The sequence below is a fragment of the Crocodylus siamensis genome, chromosome 6 (assembly GCF_052110815.1).
Source record: "Crocodylus siamensis isolate JL-2025a chromosome 6, ASM5211081v1, whole genome shotgun sequence".
Lineage (NCBI taxonomy): Eukaryota > Metazoa > Chordata > Crocodylia > Crocodylidae > Crocodylus > Crocodylus siamensis.
In genome coordinates this window covers 24,162,410-24,183,230 of record NC_143400.1, presented here as the reverse complement: position 1 = coordinate 24,183,230, position 20,821 = coordinate 24,162,410, and the positions used below count along the sequence as shown (strand labels likewise).

The 20,821-nt window shown below is 55.8% G+C and overlaps 1 protein-coding gene across 4 annotated transcripts; it reads right to left on the bottom strand.

The window, feature by feature from the left end:
- Positions 1-3,077: 3,077 nt before the first annotated feature.
- On the bottom strand, positions 3,078-20,394 carry MAG (myelin associated glycoprotein). 4 transcript variants are annotated; one of them, XM_090054159.1, is made up of 11 exons: positions 20,280-20,394; positions 13,979-14,069; positions 13,099-13,467; positions 12,230-12,526; positions 11,396-11,653; positions 11,030-11,290; positions 10,018-10,305; positions 9,808-9,904; positions 7,844-7,937; positions 7,442-7,516; positions 6,557-6,691 (listed from the first exon to the last, which is right to left on the bottom strand). In XM_090054159.1, the coding sequence occupies exons 2-10, from the start codon at positions 14,043-14,045 to the stop codon at positions 7,451-7,453; spliced, it is 1,797 nt and encodes a 598-aa protein (XP_089910285.1). In that variant the 5' UTR covers positions 14,046-14,069; positions 20,280-20,394; the 3' UTR covers positions 6,557-6,691; positions 7,442-7,450. The 4 variants fall into 4 exon arrangements, with proteins under 4 accessions (XP_089910283.1, XP_089910284.1, XP_089910285.1 ...); XM_090054160.1 differs by having other exon boundaries at positions 7,442-7,483; XM_090054157.1 differs by lacking the exon at positions 7,442-7,516 and having other exon boundaries at positions 3,078-6,691.
- Positions 20,395-20,821: the final 427 nt, after the last annotated feature.

Sequence of the window (20,821 nt, the reverse complement as noted above, 5' to 3'; positions counted from 1 at the left end):
CAACCCTCCCCCCGCCCCTAGGACCCCAGACACTTGGCTGTCCCTGCTGTGGGAGGGAAGCGGGGTCTGTGGGTTCAGAGCCGGGGGTGCAGGGAGCCTGGACACCCGGATTCTCCAGAAGGGAGTAGGGTCTGGGGTAGCGGGGAGGATTTGGAGCCAGGAAACCCAGGTATCAGTTCAGCTGGGGCTGCAGTGGCCAACGGGGGCCACTAGGGGACATTAGACATGTTGCAATATCTCTAGTCTGGCGGGGGGGGGGGGGGGAGGTAGTAGGGGGCGCTGTGCTGGACCAGGGTGGCGGCGGGGGGGTGCTTCTGGCCAGGTCCCAGGCCCTTCCCCAAATCTTGCTCCAGTGCTGTCCTCAGCTGGATCCCTGTTCACTTCACCCGCCCCTGCCCCGATGGCCTCCTGGCGCTGGAACTACGTGGCCATGGTCCTGCTGACCCCTCTCGGCCTGCTGGGAGGTGAGCTGGGTGCCCGGAGGCCTGATTCCTTCCCCCTCTGTGGTCTGGGGGACTTAGAGCTGCGGGGCTCTGGGAGCCTGGACACCTGGGTTCTCCCCTGGACCTGGGATCTGGGACCTGGATACCTGGGTTCTCCTCTGGACATAATTTCCATAAGAATTAGGCTCTGATAAGAGGTTACCATGGGATTTGTGTTCCTGGCTTTTTCAGGAGGATGTTGCCCCTTGTCACACCCCAGCAAAGCTGGGTCTAGGCCACAACCCCGGGCTACTGTTCTCTGTGCCAGGTGCTGGCCTTGGGGACTGGGGTGTGACCCTGCTGAAAGATTGCTTGTGTGGGCAGGAGGGATCCTGCATGACCCTCAACTGCAGCTATAACATCTCTTGGGGGAATATCAGACCTGAGTGGTGAAAGCAGAATGGATTCATCGCTGTGTATCATGCAGCCGAGGCTCATATTGACACGGCCTTCAAAAACCGGACCCAGTCCTTCAGTGAGGAGCCAGGCAACTGCTTGTGGGGCTGTGCCCAGGGGATCAGAGCATCTACTGGATCTGCCCTGGGAAAGAGAATGACCACTATACTGAACAGCAATACAGCTATGGAGCAGTGTAGCTTCATGTGACAGATAAGCAAGTCCCATCTGTCCTGCTGGCCACACATGTGAGGAGAGGACGGCCCCAGAGCTGGCTACTTCCTGTCCCTGGCTCTGTCAGCCCTTCTTGGCCATCCCAGAATTTAGCGCTGCTGATGAGATGGTCCGGGGCAGCTGGGATGTGTCTGGCCCCTGGGAGCTGGTCTGATAGACTGTTGATCCCCACCCCAGGGCCCAGCCAGACTCACAGACATCTTTCCTCCCAGCCCACCCATGCCGTCCAACCCTGATGACAGTACAAGAAGAGGGGTCCCTCTCCTGCTCCATGCAGCCTGCCTGCCTTGGATCCCCGGCCCGGGACAGCTGGGATGACCAGAGGATCCAGGCTGGGATGGAGCAGAGCTGGGTCCCAACATGATGCTGAGCTGCTGGGTGGAGGGATACAGAGACCAGTGCAGCCTTGAAGACACTTTGGCCCTACAACTAGGTGAGCTCTGCTATGAGGTCTCTCTCAGCCCATGACCCTGGACTTCTTTTTTCTTTTTAAAGAATTTTTTCATATTCCAAGCCAAATCAAAAGTCCAAACCCATGAGTCAGTCCAGAACCATAAGTGGTCCTACAACCGGCCACCCCCCACCAGGGGCTTCAGGTATTTCCAAAGTCTTTTGGCAGCCATCCTACATGCAGGGCCAAGCCCAGAGGCTTGGGGTTCAGATGCCCCCGAGTTTTGCCTGCCCTCAGCCATATGGCCACAGGAACAAGCTGGGGAGGAGTCTGCCCTTTATATAAAACGGCCTTTAAGCCCCAACACCTCGGCAGGTACTAAACCACACCAGAAGAACGGTTATCCTTGGGAAGACTGCTTTCTTGGACCCAGATACATGGTGTTTCCCCTGCCAGGTGCACGTGTCTGGGTTCTGTCCCCACTCTGAGGGAAGCAGCGGGCCCGGGAAGTCAGCCGCTGGGTTCTCGCCACTCTGGGGACTGGGGGGGTGAGTGCAGAGGGGCCTGGGAGCTCAGGCACCTGGGTTGCCTGGGAAGTGAATGGTGTTGTCCTGGCTCCCAGCTCCTCATGCTGTAGCCCTACCAGCCCGACTGATGGTGCTAGTCCCCAGCTTAATGCCCAGTAGCTTTTCCCCACTAGACCATCCCCGACAATGTCCAATACTCCACCATTAAGATCCAACCAGCCCCCCAGAGCCACGTGCCTGCCTCAGACTTCTCCAGCAAATATGCCAACATCAAGCATCCCCATTATCCCCATGCTGATGTCAGTCTTGGGAGTGGGGACTGGGGGTCACGGTCTGGGATCAGTGGTAGGAGAGAGGATCAGTGGAGCTTTATGGCTGGAAGGGGCTATGTTAGCTGGAAGTTTTCTCCCCTTTTCTTGAGTCCCATGATCCGTAGGGCATTGCATCTTGCTAATTAGGCTCTGTTGTGAACTGATTGCCTTAGATCTGGCTTCTCAGAATGGTCTATGCACAATGTAAACAGCTTTGAACCAGGTGTGGATAACATGTGCAATGTAACAAGGTTTAACAAGACCTGAACCCAGGTCTGGACTATTGCAAGTTTTTAATGAGTTGTGGACAGCTAAGTGGCTTTGAGTGAGGTATGGACTGGATGTTGGCACAAAATGTAGTAAGCTTTAACAAGGCGTGGATGGTGAGACAAAATACTGCTGTGCTTTTAAGGAGGTGTGGCTGGGCACACATGGACCATGGGGCTTCTTGTGGGCTGGATACAGACCTGTGAAACACAGTGGTCTGGGGACAAACACAGACTCATATTTCCTGTGGGGCTCCACCACAGATTTCAGCAGGAGGCCTCACCCCAGCTTCTCTAGGAGCCCTGGCAGGTGGGTAGAAGTGTATCCATGGGCTGTATCTTTGACACCCCTACTCTAGGTCTTTGTGTGTAGCACGTACTCACAGGACGGGTGGATCAATGAACTGGTCACTATCCAAGGCTGCAGGTAGGAATACCTTGAAGCAGACAACAGAGAGAAGGGGTCGATTGGTAAAATATCATTTATTTCCTCCAGAGTACAAAGTTGGCTGGGTTAAAGGCATTATATGCTCCGGTGTCTCACCAAACACTAGCCTGCGCCGAGACTGATGTGAGCCTGGGATTAATACCGTTCGCCTGATATGTTTCCTAGTTTTCATTCCACTGTCAGACCAGGGCTATACCTTAGCCACTTCCCCCCATATCACACACACACACACACACACACACTCTCTTACGTGTACAAAGAGAGAGAGAGAGAGAGAGAGAAGATCCTAAAAAGTTATGGAGAGAAATTCCTGGCTTCTTTTATTTGTCCTTATTTACAGAGAAACCAAGAATGGAAGGAAATTTTACAAACAAATTAGTATAAACAAATCAGGACCTGAATTCAGCATTTCAGTGACGGGGTTTTCACAGGGTGCTGGTAGAGGCGTGAGCTCTGGAATGGGACAGGAAGTAGGATTTCTCTTCCATTGGGAAATGCAGTGATTTTGTTTGGTTTTGACACTTTACAATGTTCCAGGACTGGGAAATTTCACTCCTTTTCCCTCCTGACTTCTCCATTTGTATGAAATTGAGGTTAAAGGAAAAGATTAATTTCCAAATGAGAACTGAAAAGGTTCCTTTGCAACTATGTGTGTACATTAACAACCTTTTACAGTAGCAAGACGTTGGCCACCCTGGTTCCCCTGCTTTACCTATGGCTGGCTCAGGTGTGATATCCTTTGTTGCGTCAGGGTTGATTTTTTTTTAACTAATTTACTAAATTATGGATGTGGATAGAATGGTTTGGACAGGGCTGATCCTGCCTCAGGCAGGGGGCTGAACTAGTTGTAACTTCTGGCATGTCCCTTCAAGCCCCAGTTCTCTGAGTCGCAAAAAAACCTATACATTTAAATTGTTATGCAGTTAAATTGCAAAAAAAGGGGCAATTTTCATCACGTGTATAAGTGCCCTATGATTTTATGTCAAAACAGATCATCCAAATGCTTTTATTAGATTCTTTTCACCCTCCCGGAAGCGAGATCATCAAAATCCAGCATGCTACCTTTGAATAGCATATCCAGTAAGGTTTGACCCTGACATTCATTTCCAAATGAAAAATCCAACTTTTCCAAAAATGCAAAAGAAGTTTTGTTTTGATTTTTCTTCCCCACCCCTGAAAAGCCAAAGCTACATCACAACCAAAACTGGTATTTCCACTACAATACCCAGTGGAGCTTTGAACAATATTTCCTGGGAAAATGAAAAAGAGCACTACAAAATGGATCTTTTTAATAGTATGGACTGTTCTCTGTTGCCATAGGGGATAGGACAAGGAACATGGGTCTCAGGTTGTGATTTGTGAGAAGCTTGATTTTTTTTTTTTATTCCTGTCCCCCACCAAACCCCCTCAAAGTACCATATTAACACGTGTACCACATGCAACTTTTCAGCAAAAATTAATTCTCCGAAAAAGGGGCATGTGTTTTAACTGAGAACCATGTTTTCCATGCCAGAAAGGAGTTGTGGGGATGCCAGAATGGCTTCCAGGAGGCTGCATGGTGCACTTTGGCAGCAGCTTTTGTGTAAGTAGCTGGTGGGGGGAGATGTTGAATGACTCAGTCCCTGCTCCCCACAGCCCGTGTTCATGGCAAGGCCAAGCTGTGACTGGGAAGCCTGGAAAACATCTTTTCATCATGCTGGCCCACAGCAAGGTGCAGGTCTTAGCTGAGGGCGTGTGGTATGTGAGAAAATACGGTAATGTAAAAGCCAGACACATTCATATGGAAAAAGCAGCTGTTTCTGTATGGGAAAACCCTACAAGAGGAGGATTGTTGATTGGCTCTACTGTGAGTGTCAACTTGTGCCCTCCAGAGCCCTGTCAGAGCCCCGTCACTTGGCCAATTTGAAGTTGCTTTTAAACCTAACTACATCCACTAACACCTACCAATAAATAGACCATTGATTGAGGTTGCCTGGAGAGTTACAAGAGTTAGGGATGCATCCAAACAGCATTAAGCTCTGGTTAGAAAGTGGTGATGTTAGTTTTGAGCCATCGTTTTGTCTCCAGTGCATTGGGCAAATATTGGGGACCAGTGGGGGGGAAGTTCCCCGACTAAAAATGGCACCGAAAATAATCAGTGATGACTCCGTTATCCAAGTCTCTCTGCTTGTCCTCCAGCAGAGGGCAGGGGGCTTCTGGGAGGACAAGTGTGAGAAGAATTAATCAGGAATTCCTACTCGTGTTGGCTGTTGGGCTCTGGATGGATGGACTAGATGGGCCCAGTGTGGATGAACTGACAGTTCTTCTGAGAGGATGGACGGACGTGAATAAAGGTATCAAGGCTGTGCCGCAATTCCCCTCCCCTCCCCTCCCCCAGATACCAGTTCAAGTCTTAATGGTGGGATGCCTTTGTATGAGGAAAAGGCCATCTGGACCAGTATATGGGTCCCTTCCTGGCTGGGGACTGCTGTAAGTGATGTTAATCTTTAGGCAAAGCTACTTCAATGCAAAATAAAAGGGGGAGGGGGCTGGATCTGGAGGGTTGTGGGTGGGGAACAGAGAAGTGGCTACTGGGGTCCAGCAGAGAGAGCTACCAGTTGCTTGACTGGTCTAGGATGGAAAGTATTGCAAGGTCCATTGGCTCAAGCCGGCCCGGTGGGAGCTGGAAAAAGGAAGGAAGAGCCCCTGGATGGAGGCTGCAATGGGGAAACTGAGGCACAGCATGCTGGCAGGACTGGGAAAGATGTGTGGAAGGATGATGATGTTGGGAGAGGCTGTGGAAAACCAGCTCCCGCTCTGTCCCCCCCGCCGCGATTAGATCCATTTGCAGCTGCATCTAGAGATGGGTAGCTTGAATCATTGAGGTGGGGAAATGAGGAAGTCCCTCCAGGGAGGTGGGATTAGGAGGTGGGGTGTGGACACGGGTGTATCTTTTGCCTCAAGGGTGTGTCTTCAGCTTCAGGGTCATGGCAGGTCAGCAGTTGCATTCCTGCGGCAGAGGCCGGGGCAGTCGTGGCTGGGATGCCTGATGGCCATGACCAGGAATGTCCATGCAGCAGGTGTGGACAGGCTCATGGGGTCTTGATTTCCTATGGCAGGGGGCGTGGCCTGCACAGGGAGGCGTGGCCAAGCTCTGTGTGGGCTGTCAACCTCTGTCTCCATGTGTCTGTGGGCGTGTATCTTGCCTCCATGGCAAAGGAGCTGGGAGGGAATGGAGGATGTGGCCAGGCCAGGTGGGAGGGGGCCATGACGATGGGTGTCAAGGGCAGTCTGTGATAACAGGAGTGGCCTGTCCCTGAGAGGGCAGGGGAGGGGTTTATGTCAGCGGGCATAGCCTGGCAGTGGGTGGGTGGGGCCTACGGCAATGGGTGTGGCCTGACAGGGCCAATGAGCATGGCCTGTCACTGTGGATCTGGCAGTGGGTGGAGGGGGTCTTTGTTGATGGGTGTGGCCTCCTGGCTGGGGTGAAGCTCACTTGACACGAATCTCGGCGTACTCGGCCAGCTCCTCTGTCAGGGTGTAGCTGTCCTTGGTGCTCAGCTTGGCGAAGTCGATGTTGGCGTAGTCCACATCCAGGTCCAGAGAGCCCTCGCGCTTGCTCAGCAGGCGTTTGTCGGAGGCTGGGTGCCACCCAAACTGCAGGGGAGAGCATAGGGGCCAGGGGGGAGGGAGGGGGGTTAGCATAGGCTAGGGAGTCTTTGTGCTGCTGGGCACAACAGGGCTAACTCTTAGGTCTCCATGCTGCTGGGCATTAAAAGGTTAACATTCCACACTTGGCCACTGGGCATTAAAGGGTTAACCTGCAGGGTTGGGGGGCAGCCAGTAGACAGTATAGGTTTAACCCTGAGGCTTCTGGTCCACTGCCTATTAAAGGGTTAACCCATGGGGGGGGGGGCTCCCTGCCCCTAAGCATGAAAGCTTGACATTATAAGGTTAAATGGCCACAAGGGGCTTAACTCAGAGACCCCCCCCAGGCATTGAATGGTTAGCCCACATGGGCTGGGGGCACCCCCTTACTGGGCATTAAAGAGTTAACCCATAGTGCACACCCCCTCCCCCACTACTGCTGGGTGTTATAGGGTTAAACCCCTGGAAATTCCCCACCAGCACCCCAGGGCAGACTTGGGGGATGCCTCCCCATTCCCGCATCACCCCCATGGGTGGGGACCCCACAAAGATGACATGGAGGCAGCAGACGGGCACACGGGGGGACCAGCCAGGCACACACACCCGCCATGCACCCCCCACCCCAGGCCCAGGATCAGGTCCCCCCTCTGCAGCACAGACACAGGACAGCCGCGTGCGGGGGGGTGGGACCAGTGCAGTGACCCCTGATGGGGCGGGGATGTAACACAGGCGGGGGCAGACATGGGGGTCCCTACTCACCACCCCGGGTCAGTGGCTCTCCAGGGAGCAGATCTCCTTGGACTGGCAGAGAAGGGAGAGGGTCATGGGGGGCACCTGGGGGGAGTGGGATGGAGGGAAAATCCCAGTGTCACCCCCCCCCCCAAAACAGCCAGAGCCCCTGAATCAGGTTCAGATTGGGCTGGTTGTGTCCAGAGGGGGAAGACCCCTGCCCCGTCCTTATCCTGTGAGTGGGTGAGTCGGGGATTGGGCCTCCACACGTGGGTTGGAGGGTCAGTCTTATCAGTCTTTCCATCCATCCATCCATCTCTATAACCATCCACCCATCCATCTATCCCCCTCTATAACCTTCTAATCCATCCACCCATGTGCCACTTTCCCACCCCCTTGTCCATCCATCCCTGCTGGCACCTGCACCCGCACCTCGGACTTGTGCAGGCTGGGCTGCAGGTCCCCACTGTAGACCACAGGCGGGTTCTCAGTCTGGACAAAGCTGGAGCTCTCATTCACGCTTTTCCTGGAGGAGGAGACACAACGTGATGGGGCTGCAAACACCCACTGCCTGCAGGGCCCTATCCGCGCAGAGTGGTGAGGGATGACACCTGGCTTCTAGTCTCAGCTCTGTCACACCTGGAGCATCCAGTAATGCTGAGTGTGATGTGGTGTGATAACATTCAGAAGTAGCTGCAGATCAATATACCATGGCTGGAAACTAACACAATACAATATAATTCCAGGGATGGCACGTCGAGCTGCAGCTGTGCGTAAAGAGCAGAACAGTAGAGAATAGAATACATTACAAGTTGATGTATCTCTCTCAACCAGTCCAGTGCCATAGGCTATAATGTAATAGCTGTAATAAATCATCCTATAATCTAATTTAAACTGATATATGATGTGGTACGATTATAATACATAAATCAAGTGGTCACTGCATCACATACCGGTTTACGTGATGTTATATTATATTGCATTACTTTAGTTTAGATATGTATATTCATCAGCTTGAATTATATTACATTATATTTCACTATATTATATTTCATTATATTACATTGTTATATTGTATTATATGTCACATTATGTTACATTGTATTACATCCCATTATATTATCTATGAAATCTATGTCATGTTATATTATTACATTCCATTATATTACATTATATTATGTAATATATTACTTTCCATTATGTTATGTTAGAATATAATATAATGTAACATCATATATATTATATTACATTATGTTGTTATATAATGCAATATAACATAATCTAACAGTATAACATTGTATAATACATTGTAATATAACATGAGTATAATGTAAAATATTACATTACCTTATATTACATTACAATAGAATTACAAGGCAATTTATATAGATCCAAACCAATGCAACATAATGTAACATAATACAGTAGAAATTGTTTTATAATCTAATGTAAACTGATACGTGATGTGATGTGATTACAAGCTGATTTATATATAATCACATCATATTGTAGACATGATACAGATTATAGACTGTAGATCAGTTTAGGCTGGAAGAATATGACATGACATGGTATGGTATATAAATCAGCTTGGAATCGCATCACATATTTGTTTAAAAATTACATTACAAGCTACTTTTTATTGTATTGTGTTACATGATGCTATGCCTTGCCTTGCATTGGTTTAGCTATAACATACTAGCCAGCTTGTCCCAAAACCAGTGAAGTGCAATATAAATGTAACATAATGCAATTTGTTATAATACGATGAATGTATGGTATTACTGTCATGGATAATAATGAAACACTTTTTAGATTCACTGTATTTTCTTACAACAGCACTGATCACATGACTATGGCCCTAGAGCAGTTATTTTCAACCTTTTTTCATTTGCAGGCCCCTAAAAAATTTGGAATGGAGGCACAGACCCCTTGAAATGGTAGGTGTGGGTATTCACATACTTCTGATAGAGCACAATCATCTTTCGTGAACCCCTTGGATGTAGCCTGTGAATGTCCTGGGGTCTGTGAACTGCAGGCTGAAAACCACTAGCCTAGATTGAAGGCACTGCTCCCCCTCCTTCTGTCTGTGAAATGGGAATAGACTTGGGATGAGCTGTATGATGGAAGCGTTGGGGCGACTCAGTGCTTCTGTATTTGTGTCATTGTTACCAGAATGGTTTCTGTGAGACCAGGACAGGGATACTCTGAGTGCGATCACCGTTTCAGTGGTGTATTTGTCAGAAAAGCCTTTAAAATGCCCGGCGTGGAGGGGAATGTGAAGCATCAGACTGCTTTTCCTGCCCCAAAATTGTCCTTAAATTCCAATATTGGGTGTTTTTCTTTCAGAGCGGAGTTGGGGAGGCGATGGGACAGTTGCCGGGTCAGGGACTTACTTCTTGCGGGTCTGGCTGATGTAACACACGATGGCGATGAGGATGGCAAAGGCCACCACGGCCCCCACCGGCCCCACCTTGGCCCACATGAGGCTATCTGTAGAGAGCCAGAGAGGGGGGAGTTAGAGACAGAAGACTGGGCAGGCTGGCCCACCACAGGGCACTGTAGGGATGCTGCCCAGACCCCAGGGGTGTTGCAGGGGCACTCACTGGCATGGTGGAAGTGCAGCTGGCGGTGGCGGGCACCGTGGGCATTGCGGGCAGCGCACAGCACATAGAGCTGGGAGTCGAGCTCGCCACGCAGCGTGAGGATGGTGGTGATGGCATAGCCAGCCCGCTCTGTCTGGGCCACCTCCCGTGCGCTCTCGTTGAGGCTCACGTTGCGCGTGGGCAGCTCGAAGGTCACGGCCGCCTCAGGGTTGGCCTTGACAGCGCAGATGCACTGAACCGTGTCCCGCCCGGTTGTACACCGCGACTCCGGCAGGATTAGCGGTGCAACTGTGGGCAGGGGGGTGGAACATGGCTGGTCAATCACAGGGGAGGTGGGTGGCCATCAGCAATGCTAGGCAGGGGGTTCAGGACTGAAATGCAGCCAGCTCTGGGGTGGGGCAGCTGAGGAACAGATCCATATAACACTACAGGTTGCTTGGGGCCATGATGTGGCCAGCTCTGGGGTAGGACAGCTGGGGAACAGCTGAGTATAACAATACAGAAGTTGTGTGGTGCTGAGATGCAGCCAGCTCTGGGGTGGGGCGACTGAGGAACAGATCCATATAACATTACAGGTTGCTTGGGGCCATGATGTGGCAAGCTCTGGAGTGGGACAGGACAGCTGGGGAACGGCTGAGTATAACACTAGGTTGTTTAGTGCTAAGATGCAGCCAGCTCTGGGGTGGGAAAGAGCTAAAGGCTGCTTGAGGTTAAGATGCGGTCAGCTCTGGGGTGGGACATCTGGGGAACAGCTGTGTATGGCACTGCATAGGTTGGTGCTGAAATGCAGCCAAGTCCTGGGGATGGTGGTATATAACAGCCTGAGGAGGGCTTGTGATACAGCCAGCTTTCAGCCTTGGCAGGTGAGGAGCAGCTATGTATAACAGCCTGGCAGGGAGACTTGTTCAGTGCCGCCATGCGGCTGGTTCTGGGGTGGAATGGCTGCAGAGGACGCCCATAGGGTCCGCCATTTCCCCCCTACAACCCAGGCAGGGGAACATGGGTGACTCACACTCCACAGTGAGGTTGAAGGCGGTTGCCTGCTGCCCATACTGGTTCTCAGCCACGCACCAGTACTCGCCATCATCCTCGTGGGTGACACCGGGGAGGTCCAGCGCCAGCTGCTGCTCATAAACAGCTGTGGCCAGCACCCGTCGCTCCTTCAGCAGGCTGAGGATGGGCTCGGGGTTGCTCTCTGTGCTGCATGTGATGGTCACGGGCTCCCCCTCCACCGCCACCCCTGAGGCGTTGATCACAGGTAGCCGTGGAGCATCTGCAGGGTTGGGGAAGGATGGGACCCAGTCCTCACTGCTCTAACCACCCCCCTCCAGCCCCCACCCTGCAGAGAACCCCGGCGTCTGGGTGGGGGGACGCTCACAGAACACGGTGAGGCCGAGGGAGCGGTTGGCGCGGCCATGGACGTTCTCGGCCACGCAGGTGTAGATGCCATCGTGGGTGGGGGTGACGTTGTAGAGCTGCAGCTCCAGACGCGTGCCCGGCTCCTCGGCCAGCACTGCTGCACCCTGTGCCCAGGTCAGCAGTGCCACTGGGTTGGCATCAGCTGCACATGCCAGCACCACAGATGTTCCCTCCGTGGCCTCCAGAGAGTCTGTCATCTCCACGATGTGCGGCTCATCTGCAGAGGAGAGAGGAGGGGGAGAAGGGGTCAGGGGTTAGGGTTGGGGAGGACCCAGGTGTCCGGATACCAGACCATCCGTCCCTCATGCTCTTGAACCCCCAGCCTCTGCTTTTTACCCAGACCCAGGTGCTAGAGTTCCAGCAGAACCCAGGTGCCCTGCTAGGCCTATCACCCTCCCAGCATCAGGGGGGAGCCCAGGCATATGGGAAACAGGCCCCACCTCAGTCTAACCCCTCAGCCCCCATTGCCCACCCACAGTCAGGAGAGAACCCAGGTGTCCGGGCTCCCCACTCCTCCTCCTCTTACCAGGAGAGATCCCAGGCATCTGGGCTTCCAGCCCCTCCTCCTCCTCCAACTCCCCCCCCCACCCCTTTTCTCAGAGCTGGAGAGAACCCAGGCATCCGGGCTCCCCTGCTAGGCCATGTTCCCCTCCCAGAGCAGGGTGAGGAGACCCAGGTGTCCTGGCTCCACCCCAAACCCAGGTGGGATCTCTGGTGTTCCCCCCACCCCAACCCTGTGGTAGAACCCAGGTGTCCTGGCCCCCCGGGAGGGAACCCCAGCATCTGGGCTCACACTTGACGTCGAGGGTGGTGCGGTCCTCGAACTCAAAGGTGGTGTTGGTGTAGGCCACGCGGCAGGCCAGGGTGCGGCCGTGGTCACGGCGGCTGGGCAGGAACCGCACCCCGGACACTTGGGTCCAGTTGCCATCAGTCTCCTCGAGCCGGACCTGCACCGCCTGCTCTGCCAGCTCCTCGTGGCCCTGCCACGTCACCACCGGGTGCATCTCGGGGCAGTTGTCAGGCACCAGGCAGCGCAGCTCCACCTCTGCCCCCTCCACCACCACTGGTGGCACCATGATGGTTGGCTTGTCTGGTGGGGGGGGACAGACTGTGAACCCAGGTGTCTGGCCACTTGGCAGCACACTGGGCCCCAATCCCTACCCCAACTCTCCTCTCAGAGCATGGAGGGAACCCAGGCGTCTGGGCAGGTAGGGGACCCAGGTGCTGTGTCAGCCCTGGTGGTCCTTTACCCACCCCCAGCACCCCTTGGTGGTAGATCCCCTCCTACCACCCCCTAGTGATCCATTACCCCCTTCTACTGCCCCATAGTGGTAGATCCCCCCTCTCCCACCCCCTAGTGATCCATTACCCCAGGGTTGAGCAAAATGTGGCCTGGGAGCCAGATGCAGCCCACCAGGCCATTCTATCCAGCCCACAGGGCCCCTAAAAAAAATTAGAAAATTAATATTTATCTGCCCCAGGGTGCCTATCATGCGGCCCTCCATGGCTTGCCAAAACTCAGCGGCCCTCCACCCAAATTAATTGCCCACCCCAGCATTACCCACTTCTAGTGCCCCCTAGTGGTAGACTTCCCTCTCCCACCCCCCAGTAATCCATTCCCCCTTTTGGCCTCTTCAGCCCCATGGCCTTGGTGGCACTCACTGACGACCTCCAGGTTGCTGTGGTCGGAGTAGGTGTACTGGTTGTAGCCACCCAGGTCGGCTCGGAAGTAGTACTTGCCGACCAGCTCAGGGCTGAGGCGGGTGATGAGCAGTGAGCAGTTGTGAGCCTGGAGGTCACCCAGCAGGCGTGTGCGGCCCTGGAAGCTCTCGTGCACAATGCTGGTGCGGGACTTGAACACCACGGGGGGGTAGTTCTTGGGGTAGGGGCTGTTATAGTACCAGAGCCCGTGCACAGTGGCTGGGCGCAGTTCTTCGGGGAAGTCGAAGCGGCAGGGCATCGCCACGCATGTGCCCTCGAAAGCAGAGATATGCAGGGGCATCCAGGCGCCCCAGTGCCCGCCTGCCACGCCTGCGGGGAAGGGAGGAAGTCGGGGGTGTGCTTGGGTCTGTCTCGTGCCCCTCTGCCAGGCCCTTCCCTGGTCAGAGCTTTGGGGTGGAAGGGCAAGATCTGAACTGGGAGTTGTTAGTGTGCATGTGTTTGTCTTTCTGGACACACACACACACACCCCCTTCCAACCATCCACCCTCCTAGTCCTCTATCCATCCACCCAGCCATTCTCCTAGTCCTCCCTCCCTCCCTCCATCCATCCTTTCTCTCTCCCTCTGGCTCTGATCCCTGCTGTCCCTCAGCCTGGTCTTGACCATCATGCCCTGTAGCAGACCCTGACGAATGCAGACCCAGCCAAACGAGTAGGACCATCCTACTGGGGCAGCCCAGCCTATCTGGAAACCCAGCTCCTTCCAGACTGAATGATGTCCTTCTACTGTTCAACCAATTTCCTGTTCCCTGGCTCATGGCTAGGATGCTTGAAAATATCCAGGCCTGGATGGAGGCTGAGGTGCTGCGGAGGGGTTGGTACCTTCAAGGAGGACCCAGAGGAGCGAGAGCACCGTGGTGAGTGTCATGGTTGGCTCAGACCGAGGCATGGTGGGCAGAAGAGAAGGTGGGAGCTGGGGAGAGAGAAGAGGGAGGGCATGAATGGAGGGTGGGGAACAAGAATGGGGCAGGGGACACAGAGACCCCAGGCATCGGGGACATGCAAGTGTGTGCGCACACCCACAGAACCCAGGTGTCCAGGATGCACCCAGAGCCCAGGCATCCAGGACACACATGCGAACACACACACAGAACCCAGGGCATCCCATACACAATGTGCACAGAACCCAGGCATCCGGGATGCACATAACTGAGCCATTCAGGATAGATTCACACATGAAGCAGCAAAATTCACAAATACCCCCCTGGTAGGGGTCTGGGGAACTGTGGGCAAGGCTGGGAGCCCAGACACCAGCTCTGGGAGGAGACCGGAGGCTGAAGGGTTTAGAACGAGGTGGGGAAGAGCTTGGATCCTGGTCACCTGGGTTCCCTCCCTGCTCTGGGAAGGGAGTGGGAGCCTGGGAGTTGGTTTGAGGGCTCCTAGCTCCCCTGCTCGCTCTCAAGCCAGGGGGTTTCTCCCTCTGGGATATACCCTTGACTACCCCACAGACACCCGAACACACCCGCCTACCCCAAATTAACTGTGGAGTGGGGATAGAAGCCAGGTGTCCAGGCTCTCAATCCGCTCCCCTCCCCGCCCCCCTGTGGCTCCACTATCCTCCCAAGGCAGAGGCTGAACCCAGGTGTCCAGCTTCCCTGTCCTCTAACCCCTCATCCCCACTCCCTTCTTAAATGTGACCTGTCCCAGCTCCCAGGCTCTCCCCTCCCCCAGAGCTGCGATAGGACCCAGGAAACAAGTCAAAATGAACCATTTAAACTATTCTGGGTTTTTTTTAATTCAGTCACATCCAATTAGCTGCCAGAAGGGGAAAATACTGTGATTCGGTAAAACTGAGGTATATTAGCTACAGTACAACACAGCACTGCATTGAATTATTAATACAATCTTACCCTAGTTCTATGCCCTTGCTGTTTCATCTTAGATTGAAGTATTACATTTCCATTCTTAAAATACCTATTTTATTATTAAAACCATATCCTGTATCATTCACATATGACCCACCCCACCCCTCCGGAAATCCAGCACTCAGAAATTGCGGATAAATACGGCTGTTGCCGAAACTATCTGTTTTTGCTTTGTTACAGCCCAGATTCTGTCTCTGGTTGAGCCAACAGCTCAGGAAGTGGCGGGGGGGGGGGAGCGTTTCGCATTGAGGAAAATTTAGACGTTTGGGCTTTTCAGCGCCCAAAATTTCCCATATGAATTCTATCTGGCCCCCTCCACCACCCAGGGCAGGGGGTGTTGAACCTAGTCTAGCCGGGGTGGGAAGGCCCAGACGCTGAGTTCTTGCCAAGATAGGGGGTAGCAATGGGCCAACTAGCCAGGCTTTCAAGGCGTAGGCCTGGCATTGTTGCCATGGCAGTGGGCAGTGATGGTGTCTATTGGGCCTGCTCTAGCCAGGGTTTGAAGGCCTAGTCCTTGAGCAGCCTCCACAACAGTGCAGCACAGGGCGGTCTCTGTGGGCCTACTCTAGGAAGGCTTTTTAGGGCCTAGTCCTAGAGTCATTGCAGCCCCCGCCCCATGGCAGCTCCCCAAGCCTCTGAAGCCTGAGCTCGAGTTGGCCCCATAGACCCCTCCTTAAGCAAGATGGGCGCTGGGGATGCCTGGCGCCCAGGTCCCAGTCGGTGCCGGGCACAAGGCGAGCGCCAGGCTGGGGACACGTGGGCGCGGCGCCAGGGCAAGGCAAACACCCGCGGCGAGGAACACAGGCCACTATTGTTGGCTGCCCGCCCCCACCCCCTGGCCCTGACACAAGCCAGGCCATTGAGCACCGGGCGCTGCCCTGACCCTGTGAGCCGTGGTGCTGGCCACGTCCCCCTGTGGGGCCGCTCCAGGCGGTGGGGGTGCCCACTTTAACCCTTCAGGGGTAGATCGGCCCAGTTCAGTCACTCCTTCAACTCCCCCGGGTGCCAGCGAGGCCCCTCAGCAGAGCCCTGAGAGAAGCCAGGTGCACGGGGCTCACCCCAAGCCGGGGACACAACCCAGCTGTCCTGGCTCGAGTCCGCGCGGTTCTGACCCACCAACCCTACTCCCCTCCCTCGCACAGGTGGAGCCCGGCCGGCCGAGGTCTGCACCCCCCGGGTTGGGGATACAACCCAGCCCCCCCACTTTCCCCGTCGGGAGCCAGACACCTGGGGTCCCCCCAGCTCCTGGGAGCCAGTGCTCTGGGGCCGTCATCACTGTGGGGGGTTGGGAGCCTTTCTGCACTAGGTGCTGACATTGCCCCCTCCGCCTCCACACTTTCCTGGTGAGATAAACAGGATCTGGGAGGATCAAAAGGTTTTGTGTCTCCAGAGAGGAAATGTCACCGGAGGCGCCAGGTTCGTTAATCACCTGGAGCCCTTACAGCCCAGCGCCCCCTGCCCCCACCCCTCCCAAAGCTGGGGATGGGGAGAGCCCAGGGGTCTGAGCTCCCAGTCTCCCCTGCTGTAACCCCCAGGGCCCTTCTCCCCCTCCCAGAGCTGCGGAGAACCCTGGTGCTCGGGATCCCCCCGCCCCATCCCCCCAGACCCACTCTTGTCCCAGGGAGGACAGAGCCAGGCATCTGGGGTCCTGGTTCCCCTGCTGTCACCCCTCCCAGGCTCAACTCCCCTCCTAGCGCTGGAGATCACCCTGGGGTCCAGCCCCCTCTTGGGGACCTCCTGGTGGTTCCAGCATCAATGTGGCAGAAGCTGCCTGGCCCAGCGCCCCCAGACTGGGAGCAGGGCTCGGGGTGTAAGAGCAATGGAGCTGAGAGGGGGGAGGCTGGGAGCCCAGACACCTGGGTCCTCTGGGTGGGGCTGGGGTCCAGGGGGTTGGGGAGGGAGGCCTGCCTTCCCTGGGAGAGGAGTGGGGTCTGGGGGTGGCAGCTAGAGTGGGGGTCTCAGAGGTTACCACAGGGGTGACTGGGAGCCCGGACACCTGGGTTCCCTCCTAGCTGTGGGGTGAAACCCAGCTCCCCCTCCCCTCCCTCTGGGGGTCCTCAGGATGGGGGGCCCGTGGGGGAGAGGGTACCGGCTGGTCTGGCGGGTCTGTGGTGGGCTCCTCTCCGTGGCCAGGCAGGGCAGGGCAAGCTGGGTGCCCGGGGAGGGGATGCCAGGACTGGGGGGAGCCCACGGTGCCCACCCATGGATGCCACGCACCATTGGCTGCTGCCGGTGCCTGCCTCCTGGGGGTGGCAGCAGCCGGGATGGGTTCCCTCCCCTCTTGGGGAGGGGAGGGGAGCTGGAGTGGGGGGTGGGTAGAGCACTGAGTGGGGAGCCCGGATGCTGGGGCTCTCTGAGAGGGGGGTGGGGCTGGGGTGTGGGAGCAGGGGGCCTGTGAGCCCGGACACCTGGGTTTTCTCCAGGTCGGGGAAATGGGGGGTCCTGTGAGCCTGGACGCTGTCCCTGGCAGAGAGCGGCCGGGCCTGCGTTTCCCCAGCCAGGACCCCCCTCCCTTGTCCCATCCCTCACAGATTCCTTCCCCAGAGCATTCCTGGCGTGCCAGGCACTGCCAACTCGGTCCCCCCACCACAAAAGGGCCACAGTCCAGTGCTCCCTCCCAGAGGTGGGCACTGGGGCTTGCAGTGCAGCTGCCTCTAGGGTGGAGCAGGCTAGGCCATGGCCCACCCCAGAGCTGACTGCATCCCCTCCTCACTCCATGCAGTGTTATACTCAGCTGTTGCCCCACCCCAGAGCTGGCCACATCTCTGTACCAGGCGAGCCCTCTCTGGGTATATTATATGCAGCACAGTGTGGGTTGACAGAGAACAGTGGTCACAAACTGACAGATTTAGGCTAGGTATCAGGAAAAACTTCTGCATGGTAAGGGTTGCCAGAATCTGGAACAGGCTCCCAAGGGAGGTGGTGCTGTCCCCTACCCTGGGGGTCTTTAAGAGAAGGCTGGATAGGCATCTGGCTGGGGTCATCTGACCCCAGCACTCTTTCCTGCCTAGGCAGGGGTCGGACTCGATGATCTGTTGAGGTCCTTTCTGACCCTAGCATCTATGAATCTATGACTCCAGTGCTATATGTGGCTGTTTTACCCCAGAACCAGCTGGTTTACCCAGTGAACCCAGCCCTGGCTGCATTATGTGCTACATCCAGAGTGGGCTGCATCTCTACCCCGGATGCTATATGTGGCTGTTCTCCACTGCTCCACCCCAGAGCTGGCTGCATCCCCGTGCCAGGTAAGACCTCTGCCAGAGTGGTACAGGCAGCCGTTCCTCCCTGCAGAGCTGGCTGCATTTCAGTACTGGGGCCCCTCTCCCATGCCTATTCTAGGAGCCTGGGGCTGGGGCCCCTTCCCCATGCCCATTCTATTCCCTGCTGTTCCTCCCCAGAGAAGGCTGCATCTCAGCACCAGACGAGCAGCCCCCACAACCCCACCAAGAGCCAGCTGCACCCCGGAGTGGGCGACTGCTGCTGCAGCGATGAGTCATGGGCCTGATCCTGGACAGGATGAGGGGGTGGGGGTGGTACACACAGGATCTGGGATGTATCACCACAGGAACCAGATGGAGCCCAGGAAGGAAGCCTGGCGTTGCCATGGTAATTTTCCCCCCCATGGGGGAACGAGTCTAGCCCTGGTTCCTCCATGGGTTCCATTCTCCCCCACCCGCAATACCCTGTACCCTGGGGAGAGAACCCAGGGGTCCAGGCTGCCAGCTCCCACCCCTCCACCCCCCCAGACCCTACTCCCCTCCCAGAGCTGGAGAGAACCCAGGTGTCTGAGCTCCCAGCCCCCTGTTCTCACCCTCTGCCCCCCCCCACTCCCTTTTCAGTTCAAGGATGTGCTCTGGGAGCCCGGACGCCTGGGTTCTCTTCCTGCTCAAGAGGGCAGTGGGGCCTGCCGGTCCTTGGGGTGCCAGGCTCCGTGCAGCTGCTCTGGGCACAGCCTGGCAGTGCCACTCCTCCCCACCCCCCCACAACACAGCTGATTGTCCTGGCACTGCTGATAGCAACCCCCTGACGTCACTGCCTGGGGGGGCTGTAGGTTGGAGGTGAGGGGCACCAGCCTGGCTGGGGATGGGGGCAAGGGGTTGCAGGTTGGGAGTGAGGGGCACCTGCAGGGCTGGGTGAGCAGGGGGCTGTGGGTCAGGAGTGAGGGGCACTGGCAGGGCTGGGGGGCCAGGGGCTGTCAGTCAGGAGTGAGGGGCACCAATGGGGCCTCCCTGCCTTGTGGTGAGCAGGATGGTGCCTGGGACACCCCAGTCCCGGGGACGATGAAGCCAGCTCTAGGGTGGAGCCACTCGGAACAGTGGAGCAGAACAGAGCCCTGGGTAAGAGGCGGCTGGCTCTTGGGGGGGAGTCTAGGTATGGCCACATATAACGGGGCCCTGGGAGAAGAGCCGTGTCTGGCTGTGGCAGGGAGCAGCCCCCATCTGGCTTCCCTGCCCCGGGTGGCTCCTACCCCAGACCCCACCCTTGCTAATTATTATGAATAGCTGATGAGCTCATTAATTAACCCTTTTGGCTCATTAGTGCCCAGAAGTCCTTTTAACCCTCCCCTGGCTGCCACCTGCAGGGAAGTGGATGCTGATTAGATGCTCATGGATGCAAATTTAACCTGTTGAACCCCAGCTCAAGCTGTTAATAGCATCACTCCATTGGTTCACCCTACATCAAGGTCTCATTAACCCTTCCTGCCCCAGGCTGCAAGACCTTACAGGTAGAAAAAAGCCTCTTACCTGGCTCTGATTAGCATAGGCTAATGAGGGGTGTGTGCTAATGAGTCCCTAATCATAGGATTCTAATTAATCGGACTGCTTGTCACCCAGGGTCACTTCACCCCAAGCCTAAATGGGGATCCTCTTGCCAGCCCTGTTAACCCCTTACTGGCTGGGCTGCACACTAATGAGGCTAATTCTGAATATTAATTAACCTCACTCATTAGAATCCAGGACTTCATGTGGTGGGGGAGGGGTATAACTCATGGGGGGCAGTCATGAAGTATTATCTCCCCCCATTAACCCGTTAGAGCCTGGGTCCCTTGAAAAAAAAAAGAAAAAAAAAAGGACCTAGCAGCATTCATTAACCTGGGGTGGGGGGCTGCAGAGACACAGGAGGGGGTTGAGCTGTCAACTCCCCCCCATCCCCCTTCTAGAGAACCCACTGTCCGAACCCCTATCAACCCCACCCCCCAGTTCCCCTCCCAGAGAACCCAGGTGTCCCGGCCCCAGTGCCCTGGGGGTCCTACTTGCCTGTCTGGGGGATCCGGGCTGTACCAGCTGCTGTCCGGTGTAGTGGGGGACACAAGGGCCCTCTGTGGCTCCCCCGGGGGCAGGGATTATGTACCCATTGTGGGGGGGCAGGAAAGGGGAGGGGCCACCCAGCTCCGCCCCATGCAGGCCCCACCCCCAGACCCCCCATTCTCTCCTCCTCCCCCCAACTGGCTGGTGGGGGTGGGATGGGGACAGGGACAGACACATTTCCAGGGCTGGCATTACAGTGGGCTCCTCAGCTGCTCCTCCCCCAGAGCTGGGCGCACTGTGAGCCCCAATCCCCCCCCAGGGGCAGGGGCTTAGGCACCGGGGGGTGGGGTCCTTGTGCACAAAGTGGAGCCAGGGGCAGGGGAGGGGGCTTTACAGGACGGTTGAACACTTGGTGGCTGTGTGGAGGCTGGGACAAGGCTCCAGGGCTCCTTTGCATGCTAGCCAGGATTGGAGGGCTTTGGCTGGGCCTTCCTCGCATGCCAGGACAGGCCCCTCGTGCAAAGGGTCGTGGTACACGTGGGCATGGTGAG